A 12471-nucleotide genomic window follows, 5' to 3' on the forward strand; every position below is an offset into this window, starting at 1 on the left:
GCCTCAAGACTAATACATAAAACAGATTTTAATAGAGAAAAACCCACCATACAATAAGATAGCTTTGTCTTAGCAAAATAATCATAGAACCTAAAATTTTTAAACTTGATGTTTGCCTTTGTTATGTGTTTTTCTTGTCTGTGAACTCCATGCCAACAGTTTTAGTATCTCCGGCAAAGTAGTTCTCTGTGTAATTTTACAAACAGTTGGCTATTTGTAATATTAAGTTATTAAACATTTTAGAGAGAGAATTAGAAATGGTCTTGTCCACGATCATGCCCTGAGCCAGAAATGAACTCAGGTCTCACGATTCCTTGTCTGTGTTCTCTCTGCCATGTCAAGGGTCAAAAACTCAAATACCTGAAGGAGTCAGACAGCATAAATGAATAAACAGACTAGGCAAATAAAAAATTTGTTTTTACTTCCAAGGAGAAATTTTTCTTTTAATTCATAGTCCTCTAGGACTGAATTCCATAATCCTTCCTTTGACAGAGATGGGTATAGAGAAATAGATCTCTACTACATATGAAACATTAGAGCAATCATGATGATAAATTGATGAAATCCGGTGTCTGTTGTTGAGAAATGATAAGGAGTAGTGGTGCTTTTACAAATTGAAAGATGCAGGCCTGTGTGAAGGGATCAGTCACCACTCACCTCCCGCTGACTCTTGCCATAGGGGAATATGAGTGGCCTCTTGTCTTATATTTACCAGCTCTTCAGAAGAAACCCAAATCTGGATTTCAAGTGAAATATCCAAATTTTAAAATATTGGCTTATTTTTTAAAAAAACTTATTCCCCAAATAAAATACATCTGTGGACCAGATGCTACCTCATACTACCCTTTTTTTTTTAAATTTCTGTGTTATACTGTACATCATTTCTGTTTCTCCCATGTTCCAAATACAGATACCACCACCCTTATAAGGAAGGGCCTAAAAATCCAGCCCAGGTTATATATTGTAAGATGGCCTTTCCCTCTTGATCTAGACCTGCAAGTCATCTTGAAGAAGATCTGACTCTTCAGTTCAAGATTCCTACCTATCCACATAGTTTGTAGACTTTTTCTGCCCAGTCTTACAGCTGCTGGCTCTCAGCGCGGAAACCTGAGAAGATGGAGGAAACAAGAAAAGAGTCATAGAGTTAGACTAGCTCTGTCTATATATTTCTCAGGCAACCACTTGGCAAAGACAGTCATTGTGGTTAAACTTGTTATTCCATTGGAAAACAAATAACCACTAATGGGACGCTATGTTCTTCTATACTGTGCTAAATGCATTAGAGAATAAAACATGAGCAGAGAGATCAACCCCAGGCACAGGCACTCCAGGCTTTTGAAATGAGAGCTCAGTTATTTGACAAACCGACTTGTTCTTTGTTAATCAGGGTAGGCCTTTCCCACCAGATGCTGTGAAAAACAAAAAAACCAAGCACACAGAAATGCAGCTGCCATTTGAAATCTTGTTCTCCCAACAATTTTTACTCTTTTGGTGGTACCCCTTCTTTTTAATAATAGGTGTTATGAACTGGAAGCCATGTGTATGCCAGACCTTCACCACAATCTTCTCTGCAAAGCAAATTGTATTATCCCCATTTTGTGGTCGTAGGCGATGAGGCTCTGAGAGGTCAAGTAGCTTTTCCTGAATATAAATATAGACCATGAATTGGAACCCAACGCTGCCTGTTTCCAAAGCCCATGGTTTTTTTTTCATCAAGCCCCTGTTTTAAAATGTAGATTTTATTATTAGTCAAGTATGATGAGACCAACAAATCAGGAGATGGTTGTCATTGAAAAGATAGTTTGTTACAATTGTCAAGAGGAGGGGGCCTGCCACGCCACGCAGGGCCTCATGGGAAGTTCCAGAGCTGTCTCTAGCTGTCTGGTACCCGGCCCTGGTAGAGCAGGGAAATAGGGGCCCACAGAGGAGGTGGTAGAGAGGCGGGCTCTCTCAATCAGTTTGCATAAAAAGGATGCTCACAGGGGAGTTGAGTCCTTTAGGATCTCTAGGAATTGGCTCCCCCTGGGAGGGGCAGGCAGTCTCTCTAAGGTCAATAAAGCCCCAGATAGCAAAGCATCAGAAATACAGAAAATAAAAAGACATGATTAATATGGCCACATTTCCTTTTCTTAGACTCAAAAATTCAAAATCACTCGTGACTCTGAATTTCTTATGTTCTGTAACTGGTTAGTCACTAAATTTGTTATTTATTTATTTATTTATTTAGATGTGTCTTATTCATTCAATCACCATGCGGGGCATGGTTATAGGCACTAGAGGGGTGGGGAGAATAATGAGGCTCTTCGTTTAAAAGAGCTTAGACTATAAAGTAAAAGACTGACGTGTAAACTAATGATTGTAAAAGAGCTCGACAAATGCCACAACAGAGCAGGGACAGAGAGCATTTGTGCCTTGTGTTCCCACTGTCGGCCTCTGAGGTGCCTGCATTTCCGGCCCTCTGCCTAGCCATCTCCCTGTCCCGCATACCCTATCGAACTAATTTTCTTTAACTTCTCATCATTTTGCTCCCTAAGTCAAAATAATTTCCTATGGTCTCTAATCCAATAAAACTATACACACACACCTGATTTTCTAGATCCACTGTCTGCCTAACCCTCCTCCTTCATCCAATATTTCCACCACTTCATATGTTCTTTAATTTAACACACACATTACCCTATGACCAAATTGTGACCCACACAATTGTAAAGTGTGTGGTAAGTGCTACCAAGAAGTGCATAGCCCTATGTGAGCACGTGGTGTGCCTTCATTATGGCTTATGCGTCCCACATTTATTCAACAGATATTTATTGAGCATCTGATATGCCAAGCACGGAGCTTGACCAGTCTCTGTATGTCCGTAATCATATAAGTCTCTCCTTCTTATATCTCTGCTTATCACTGCCTCCTTTCTGGCATGCCTTGCCTTCAGCCCTTTACTCCTCCAATCTCTGCCTGTTCTTGGACTCTAAGCTGAAGCCTCACCTCCCCTAACTACATAATAATTGCCAAATTGTTTATCTCTTCCTTTATGCTACTCTGCATTGTATGTATTGTATTTCTTATTTTCCACTGTATTCCTGGAGGCTAGGCACAGTACCCAATACATTAGGAAATAAATATTCAAACCCTGCATATTTTTCCCCCATTGAAATGACCAATAGCTTTGATATAGTTTTGAAACATTATGCAGATATGCACAAATGGAATTCAACAAATTATATTACACCTGGAAGTTTAGTAGACAATATGGCATAGTAGTTAAAAACAAGGACTTTAGCTACAGAGAGACCTATATCTGTCACTTACTCCCCTGTGGCCTTGGGCAAATTTTTTTTTTTATCTCTTTTACTGCCAGTTTTCTCATCTCCATAGTGGACAATAATATTTTTTCCATAGCAGTATCATAAGGAATGACATAATGTGTGTAAAATGCCTAGCTTAGTATTAATATATAGTAAATGAGTAAATAAATTTCAGCTGGTAGTATTTATACTATTGTTGGCTTCAAGGTACTCTCTACATCCTAGCAATCCTTTTTTAAAAGGAGGCTGGGGGAGGGGAAAGGAGGTTTTTGAGGCTCAGAGCAGTTAAGTGACTTTCACAAAGTCACACAGTATCAGAGCCAGCTGCAATCCCAGCCACTGTGCCTCCAGGACAAATTCCCTTCCTCCTTTGACAGCCCTAGCTCTCAGGAAACATGCTCAGAGAGACTGTCTCCATGAGGCCAAAAGAACCAGTTGGTTCATAGTCTGGGTGAAAATAAATCTGTCAGAATGGTTATTTTGGAGTCCTAGAGATTCATGTAAACATTGAGAAAATACACAGATTATGTTCAGGAACCCAAACACTGCATTGGGTGTGTTCTAGCCAGCAGAGTAACCACACTGGGAAGCATTTCTCTTCCTGATGCACATTACATATTTTGTTCAGACCTACCAAGTGCCTTGAGGAATAAAATCTTAGACATGGGATTTCAAATGAGAAGAAAATGGCTGTGCCTAGAATGCAGACATTCATTTCTGTCCTTGGAGAGCTATGTCCCCTTTTCTCATGTGTTAACTTTTCAATCAGTGGAGGTTCTCTTGATAGCTTTGGGGCAACTCTTTTTTTTTTCTTTTCTTTTTTTTTAACTGAGACTCGCTCCTTATGATTTCTTTCATTGACCTTCTCTCCATTAGTAAGACAGAGTGAGTAATTCAAGGTCGGACATTGCCTTGGGGTAACAGCCTGCATCAGGAGGTGGGAATGGTATGAATCACAGATTAGTATTTAGCACCTGGCCCCCCACCATTTACCTTGAGTTACCCCTCCTTCTCACTCCTCTCCTCACACCTCATTCTTGGACCTGATACTACCTGCTGCTACCAGCTCAGTCTTGGGAGTTTCATTTCCTGGTACTCTTCTCTTTAAATTTCTTTGTTTTGTAAATCCAAGAGGCCAGCTCTAGGTTAAGCAAAGCTCCGTTTCTGAAAGAGCTGAGACACTCTCTCGCTGAGTTAGCATTTTACCATTCCTAGATCCTCTATGGACAAAGAATGGAAAGAAACGGACATTTTAACCTATCTTTTCTGGCTTCCACACAGATTAGAAACACTATAAAACTGACCACCATCTCTGGTTTTTCAGATAGACCACATGGTGCAGGGCCACGCTGCCTTCCCTGAACTACAAGCCAAGGCCGCAGCCAGGTAGGTGTCCCCGTGCCCTGCAGCTGTCCGTGCCTCACTCACTGTGTTCAGGGTTTGCTCTTTAGGCTGGTGTATGTGTGTGTGTTTCAGATCCTGTGAGCGATGGAAATGCCTGGCAGTGCTAGGTGATAAGACAATCATCCAGATGATCTAGAACACAAAGGTGTTCATTTTCTAAATGATCTAAGAGAATTCAAAGAATCTGTAGATCCCCCTAAAATATTCCAGGAATTGTGGGTGGGAAACTCAGATGTAGTAGAAGGAACATGGATTTTTGGAGTCAAGATTTCATGGGTTGAAATCCAGCTTTCTTCTTTACTTTGTGTGTGACCTTGGGCAAGTTATTCGAGCTCTTTAAGCCTGTCTCTTCATCCATAAAACTGAGGATAATAGCTGATATGGAGTGACTTCCAGGATATATTCTCAAGTGAAGAAAGTGGAGTGCAAAGGAATGTCGGCGGTGTGCTCCCTTTCATGTGAAAGAAGGCGATGTAAGAAAATATGTGTGTATTTACTCATCCTGTGCAAAAGAAATGCAGGAAGGTTAAACTCGAAACTGAGAGTGGTTACCTGTAGGGGGTGGGTAGGAATGGGGTGGAAAGAATGGGGGAACGGGAACAGAGAAGGAGAGGAGAATGACACTTCTTCGCGTACATCTTTTTATATAACTAACTCTTAGAACCATGAAGATGCTTCATGTCCCCCTGAAAATAAGAAGATAGAAGGTAGGTAGGTAGATAGGTACCAGGATGTATGTGTGTGGTGCGGGTGGGCAAAATCGAATACAAACAGTAAAAAACAAACCGATTGTATTAATAATGCATAACATAACTACACTAAATGGGGTTTGGGAAAGAAAAGAAGTAACCTAAGTAGTAACTTCGTGAAAGAATGCTTTGGCAGTGTGCTCTATGGCTAAAGATAAAATAACTGTACATGAATATTATACTCTGATTTCCAAATCTGTCTTTCCTAAATGTATGGTTAGCTATTCTGAAAATCCTTTATGTGTATATTATAGTTGAGCAAATAAATATATTGTGGGTGATGACAGCCAGGTTTCTCACAAATAGGGTTTCTTACTCATATACATGTGTGAGTATACATATATATATACTCCCTAGCTCTCTCTGCTAAGATAGCCTAGAAACAATGACACCCTAGTAGAAATGTGCACACCTAACACCCAATCTTGGTTTCTAAATGCCATTCTCCTTTTCTTCAATAAAAGTCATCAGGATTTCTTAGAAAAATGGTCAATTCTAGGGCTAGGGCAGGGAAAATGCATGAACATTTTATGATGCCAGAAAGTAAGGAAGTACTCAGGAAGGAAATGTGGACTATTGAGGAGCCAGCTTGAAGTATCTCTCAATGGCCTAATCAGGGACAAGTTAATCAACAGAATAAATAATGGTAGTATAAAATAACCCCATGAGGCCAGACTAATATAAATAAATCATTTAAGAAATCAATACATGGGAAAGAAAGGACAGATCTTCCTGTGCACTGTAAGGACAATGTACTTACAATTAATACATGTAAGAGAAATAATGGAAATAGAAAATCATCACTGGGCAAACACCACAGTAATAATTGTTACAAGCAAGAATCATCAATAGATGCTAAAATTAGTGAGTGAAGACATGATGCAAAGCAGAATATTTGCATAGTCCCCAAGTATCTCACTACAAGATACTTAGTAATATAAAAAGAAAACTAATAACCTCACAGTGGAGCCAATATATAAGGCAGACAACATCCCACCCAAGTGATCAAAGCTAACAGAACAGGCAGTCAGATACATCAACCTCATGTATTTCTTTTATGATGCACTGAACAGGACACAACATCATGCCTGTAATGTTCTTGCCAAAAATACAGAACCTCAATGGAAACATGAGAAAACGTCAGACAAACCTAAATTGAGGGATATCCTATGAAATGATTTGCTAATTTGCTTCAAAAGGAGGTTATGAAACTGGAAGAATTACTGAAGGGTCCAGCCGAGTGGCGCGATGGTTAAGAGCTGGCTTGGGGTGCCAGAGGGCCCCGGTTCGTATCCCATATAAGAGGACCAGTGACACTGCCCTCCACAGCTACGATGCTGAACAACAGCTCAACCCGGAGCTGGGCTGCCGGGAGTCGCCTGCGACGGCGTAGGCTGCAGCCCCTGTGGCAGTGGGTTGCCATGGGCTACCGTATGTAGCCAGCAGCCAGCATGGAGTGGCCAGTAGCCACTGTGAGCGGCCATCCAGAAGCCGGCGACTGATCTGCCTCGCCCGGGAAGAGCGCAATGATGGTGCCAACTTGGGCCAGTGAAGCAACATCCTGTCTGTTCCCCTTCCCCGATTCCCCAACGCTGTTCCCCTCCCCCAATTCCCCAATAAAATCTTAAAAAAAAAAAAAAGAATTACTGAAGAGCTGTCCCAGATTGGAGGACTCTAAGGAGATGTTACAACCAAATACAGTATGTGATGATCGATTAAATCCTGCACCAGAAAGAGGACTTCAGTGATCAAAAACTGTCAGAAATTCAAAGACATATGTAGATTAGTTACTAATATATTTATATTAATTTCTTAATATAAGGGAAGTCTGTATTATTTTTGTAACTTTTCTGTAAATCTAAAATTATTTCAAAATGAAATCCATTTATTTTAAACTTGTTATGGTAATTAATGCTTAGCTATTGGGCTTTTTCAGAAAGCAAGATATTTTATACATATTAACAGAGAAACCCCATGTAAATAGTAGATGGATAAAGAGCGATAGTCTGAAGTTGAGGTTAATATCATAGACTCAGGAGCCAAAAGGCCTGTGTCTCAGCTTTACGCCTTAGTAGCTGTGTGACCCCGGGCAGTTGACTTAACCTCTTGGTACCTTAGTGCCTCACTGTAAAGGGAAATGATAATAGTTAACACTTCATAAGGTTGTTAAGAAATTAAATGAATTAGAACAGTGGCTGACATGTAGCAACAATTAAGTGTCAAGCTGAGATAGGTGTTCGCTAAATGATAGTGGTAGTGATAGAAGTAATTGTTATGGTTATTGTAGTTACTTATATTAGACATTTCCATCCCGCCAATGGGCTTACATTACAGTAGAGGAGGCACATCTTCACAGAGCAAAGTGAAATACATACGATATTAGAATATAAGCAGTGTGTCGTCAGGTGCAGAGAAGGAAGATCGATCCTGACAAGGAGAAGTGCTTCATAAGTTCTCCGTTCTAGGAGTGTCTAGTTACAATGCCATTACCACCAATAGGGATCATGCCACCATAACCTCATCAACTAGCACTTTATTTGGCTTAGAGACCTCGTAACCTAGAGCAGGGTTTCCTAACTTCAGATGATCAGTGAACCCCTTATTTGTGTGCAGGTTTTGTTGATGATATGCATGCATTTCTGTTAGGAGAGGCCATAACTCTCATCAGACTCTTGAAGGGCTCCAGCCTTTATGAGCCACAAACTCAAAGACAAGAGCACTGGATTTGGAGTTTGGAGATCTAGATTTATACCCAGCTCCAACATGCATCCTTGTGTGAAATTCAGCGTCCTCATCAGAACATGGGAGAATAGTTATGAGAGAACCAGCCCTGGATACCTCCGAGAACTCATTTTGAGTTTAGTGAGGGAATGTATTAGGCAAGGCTTTGTTAACTGTACTATGACAATAACTACAGCTACTTCGGCTACTGTTACTAATGATTATAAAAGAGGAGAGAGTTTTGGCAGTGGTTTTTCAAGGGTAAAGCAGCAGATGTCAGCCATCATAACCTGTGTACCTTCTTGTGGAACGTGTGGTAGAGTCGCAAGAACACTTGACTGGGAATTAGAGGCCTTGGGTTCTTGTGTCAGTTCTGCCATAAATATCTTGGTGACTCAGTTTCTTCACTCATAAAATCACAGTAATACCACCCTGCTTAACTCATTTTACAGGTGTTATGTAATGAAAGTAGATCATGCAAGTGTCAGTCTCTGAAGATCTTGAACTCAACACAAACCTGAGGGATAGTTAGACTTTGCAAGGAAATACTCAAAATTTCCAGAACTTTCTTCTATAGATGAACCTCATGTGAGTAGTTATTACTGAAAACAGGAAAGAAGGATTTATGGATTAGCATGTACACTCTGAGAAACAGCAGCATAGCAGCCATTTATAGAATTCAGTCTTGGAGTCAGAACTGGATTTCAGTCCCAACACTTTCCCCGTGCCAGTTGGCTTCCTACTCCCTTCCAGCCGCCCCCCTGTATTTCTTCTCTCCAGAGCTGTTTCACCGGGCCATTGCTTGTCCTCTTGGTCTCTGCTTCCTCCCTTTGCACTCCTCCCTGGCCCACTCCAGATTGAATTCTGTCATCATCAGCCCCTGAAACATTTAACGTTAAGGTCCTCAGCAACCTCTGTTTGATAAGTCCTTAGGATGTGTTCCAGTCCCCTTCCTTGAGCTCTCAGCAGCATGTGGCACCAATGATGACTTCTTCCCACCCCTATTACACTCTCGTGTCTTGGCTTTCTTTCTGGAATGTCACTCTCTCCCAGTTTTGTTTTGTCTCTTTTCCTGTGTCTCGGACTCCTCCTCCTTCTTAATCTCTTTTTCAAGCCCGTGGTCTTTTTTTCGTTTTTTACCATAACATCGAAGTTCATCACAGGTAGGTTCCTGGCCCTTTTCTCTCTTTGCTTTCTCTTCCAAGGTGATCCCAGCTACACTCTTGGCTTCATTTTTTTCTCTATTTTGAGGATTCTCAAATTTTATCTCCAACTCACATATTTAGTATGTATTCAGTAAATGTTGGCTCTCTTTCCTTTCACTTTCCTTCTATTGTCTTACAAAGGACAGTGCATCTCTGTCTTATCAGATCTATGAATAGACTCTCCCAAGACTATAGGACCTATTGTGCTTCAGGTCTTAAAGAAATAGACATAGCTATGATTAAAGTCAAGCTGGCTATTTGGAAAGGATAACAAACCCCATGGAATCAGAAACCATATGCCTGTTTTGGTGTGACTTGGGGCTCTGAAAACAGCAGGGCAGGCCACCCCTGTCTTAGGGCTTAACATCAGCAAATCCTATTTGAAACTGTAGAAACTAGTGTTGATAAACAGATTTAGTATTTTATACTCTTGATTTACCATGATCCTTTTAGACAAGACATCCCTGAAGAGAAATGTCTTGTGAGCTTGTAAACTAAGTAAACACTCACTAGATGTGCCCATGCATGTAACTGGCAAGCAAAGCCTCTCTCTGTGTGGGGCCAAACAGCCAGATATTTCACTGCTTAGCCGGAGATCACCTTAACGTGGATCGTAACTTTGGCTCTATTCCTCTAAACTCATGATGGTCTTATTTCTCTTACAGAACCTTGACTACCAATGTCTCAGGATGAGGTTCTGGTGATGGCCGGGTTTGGTGGGAAGATGTTGGCAGAATCCATAAGTTCCATAAATACTGGATTCCAGGTTGTCAGCAGTGCCGGGTTTAAAGCCCATTCCTCTGACTGATGAGTGTCTTACAGGTGTTTATGATACAAGAGTGAACAAAGCAAAAAAAAAAAAAAAGCCCCTGCTTTCATGGAAATCACACACACTCATGTGCATGTATGTATATGTGCTTATTTGTATTTCGTGAGGGAAAGAACACATGCACACACCAGGGATTGATAAGCATTCCAAAGAAAAACAGAGCTGAATAAGGAGACATAGAGTGATGGGCTTTGGGGTGATGGACGGGAACTATTTCAGATAGGGAGGCCATGTTTGATGAGGTGACACTTGAGCAGGACTCTGAATAAAGAGTGGGAACAAGTCATGATCAGATGGGGACGATCCCTCCAGTCTGAAGGAACAGCAAGGCCCAAGGCCTTGGGCAGCTCTGGGGACATTTTAGAGGCCATTGTGGCTAGACCAAAGTGGGAGAGTGCAAGGGACAGGGGAGGGCTGAAAGTTAGCCAAGGGCCAAACCACGTGAGTGATTGTGGATAACTGTAAGGACACTGGATTTTATTCTAGTTTTCAGTTTTTGAGCAAAGGAAAGACACAATCAGATTTACCTCTTAAAAGGATTAATTTGGCTGCTCTGTGGAGAGTAAACTATACCATTGGTGGGGAGAGAGGGGCAGAGTGGAAGACCTGGCCCCTGAGCTCAGTGAACTCACGGTCCACTGGACGGGGAAGACTGTAAACAGAAAAGCCCAGCCTGTTCTAAGTTTTTTTTGCAGAGGTCACAGCAAGCAGTGGTCATTTCACATTGTGATTCTATTGAGTTCAGGTCCCTTAATATTGTCGGCATGAAGTTCTCCTTATTTACATTCTTTCAACCTGTCTTCCTTTCTCCCCACTTTCCCTGGATTTTTCAGTTATTCCTGTGGGAATAATAAGTTTTCTTTTGTTTTGGTTTTTATCTGATTTATTTCTCAGACCTCTTTTGCTTCTGTGATTCTCATAATCCCTCTGAGGATCAATTTCTTAAAATGCACTGGTTTGCCCCTATATGCCAAATCTCGGGTACATTTAAAGCTCCCCATTAGGGGCTGTATAAATCCTTGCAGAGCAAGGAAAGGTAAAAAAAGGGCAAGAACATTTATTAAGAATTTTCAGGGCTGGCCAAGTGACGCGTTGGTTAGGAGTTGGCTTAGGACACCAGCTCTGAGCAGCAGGGCGCCGGGTCGGATCCCACATGGGCCAGTGACACTGCACCCTCTACAGCTAAGATGCTGAACAACAGCTCGACCTGGAGCTGGGCTGCCATGAGTCGCTGGCGATGCCGTAGGCTGCAGCCCCTGCTGCAGTGGGCTGCCATAAGCTACCATGAGCAGCTGGCAGCCGGCATGAGCTGCCAAGAGCCTCCCTGAGTGGCCGTCCAGTGGCCAGTGACCGATCTGCCTCACCCGGGAAGAGCACAATGATAATGCCAACATTGGCCAGTGAAGAGATGTCCTCTACAACTAGGCTGAAGAACAAAAGGATAGCAACTTGTCTGTTCCCCTTCCCCGATTTTCCAACGCTCTTCCCCTCCCCCAATTTCCCAATAAAATCCTTAAAAAAAAAAAAAAAAGAATTTTCATTGTCCCTAGCACTGTCCTTAGTGATGGATTTGTGTATATTATCTCATTTGATTCTAGAGGAGGAACTGAGTAGTATAGGGAGCTCCCAGACTCTACTTCTAATGATTGTTCTCGCTTTCCGTTCTGCTTTTGAGTTCTCCGGTTGCTCCCTTGGCCTTTATGGCTTCTTCAACCTCGGTCCCTCAGTCTGACAACTGGGGCCATCAGGCTAACAGCAAGTATTTACTTAGGCTCCCTGAGCTAGGGCATTCATTGAACCAGGATGAAGATATTAACACCTTTCATCCCCCAGTATAATCAGTAAATTCTTGATGGCTCTTGGATGAGAAATGTTTCTTAAACAGAAATAAGCTAGATATTGTAATTCCTTTCTTTGGCTTCTATTTTACGTGCAAGGATAAGAAAGTGCTCGGGGCATCAGGGTCATCTCAAGAAGACTGAGGGCTATGCTGACTGAGGAAATAAATTCTTAGTGCCTGGCGTGTTGCAGGGAGGGTATCCATATATTTGTTCCTTTTCCCTGCCCCCTTCTGAGGTGTACCTGGATTGTAGTGTCCATATGACTTCAGAGATCCACTCTTTGGAAGCCTAGTGCTACAATGAGATATAAAGGTATCAACAACCCAGAAATTCCAGTTCAAATATTCTGTGTTGGATCTTCATTTTACATTTCAGTAACTATGTGTTGAGCATCTGGTAGGATGAATAAGATGTTGC

General features: G+C 41.7%; 1 protein-coding gene across 12 annotated transcripts in view; it reads left to right on the forward strand.

Moving 5' to 3' along the window:
- Nucleotides 1-12471, forward strand: part of FGGY (FGGY carbohydrate kinase domain containing) — a 415184-nt gene that overhangs the window by 282961 nt on the left and 119752 nt on the right. For all 12 annotated transcript variants that reach the window (XM_019623675.1, XM_019623668.1, XM_019623671.1 and 9 more), the window contains one exon: nucleotides 4630-4691. In XM_019623675.1, the coding sequence (XP_019479220.1) occupies nucleotides 4630-4691 (62 nt within the window). The remainder of the gene's footprint in view (nucleotides 1-4629; nucleotides 4692-12471) is intronic.

This window comes from Hipposideros armiger, unplaced genomic scaffold (genome assembly GCF_001890085.2).
Source record: "Hipposideros armiger isolate ML-2016 unplaced genomic scaffold, ASM189008v1 scaffold_557, whole genome shotgun sequence".
NCBI classification, from domain to species: Eukaryota; Metazoa; Chordata; class Mammalia; order Chiroptera; family Hipposideridae; genus Hipposideros; species Hipposideros armiger.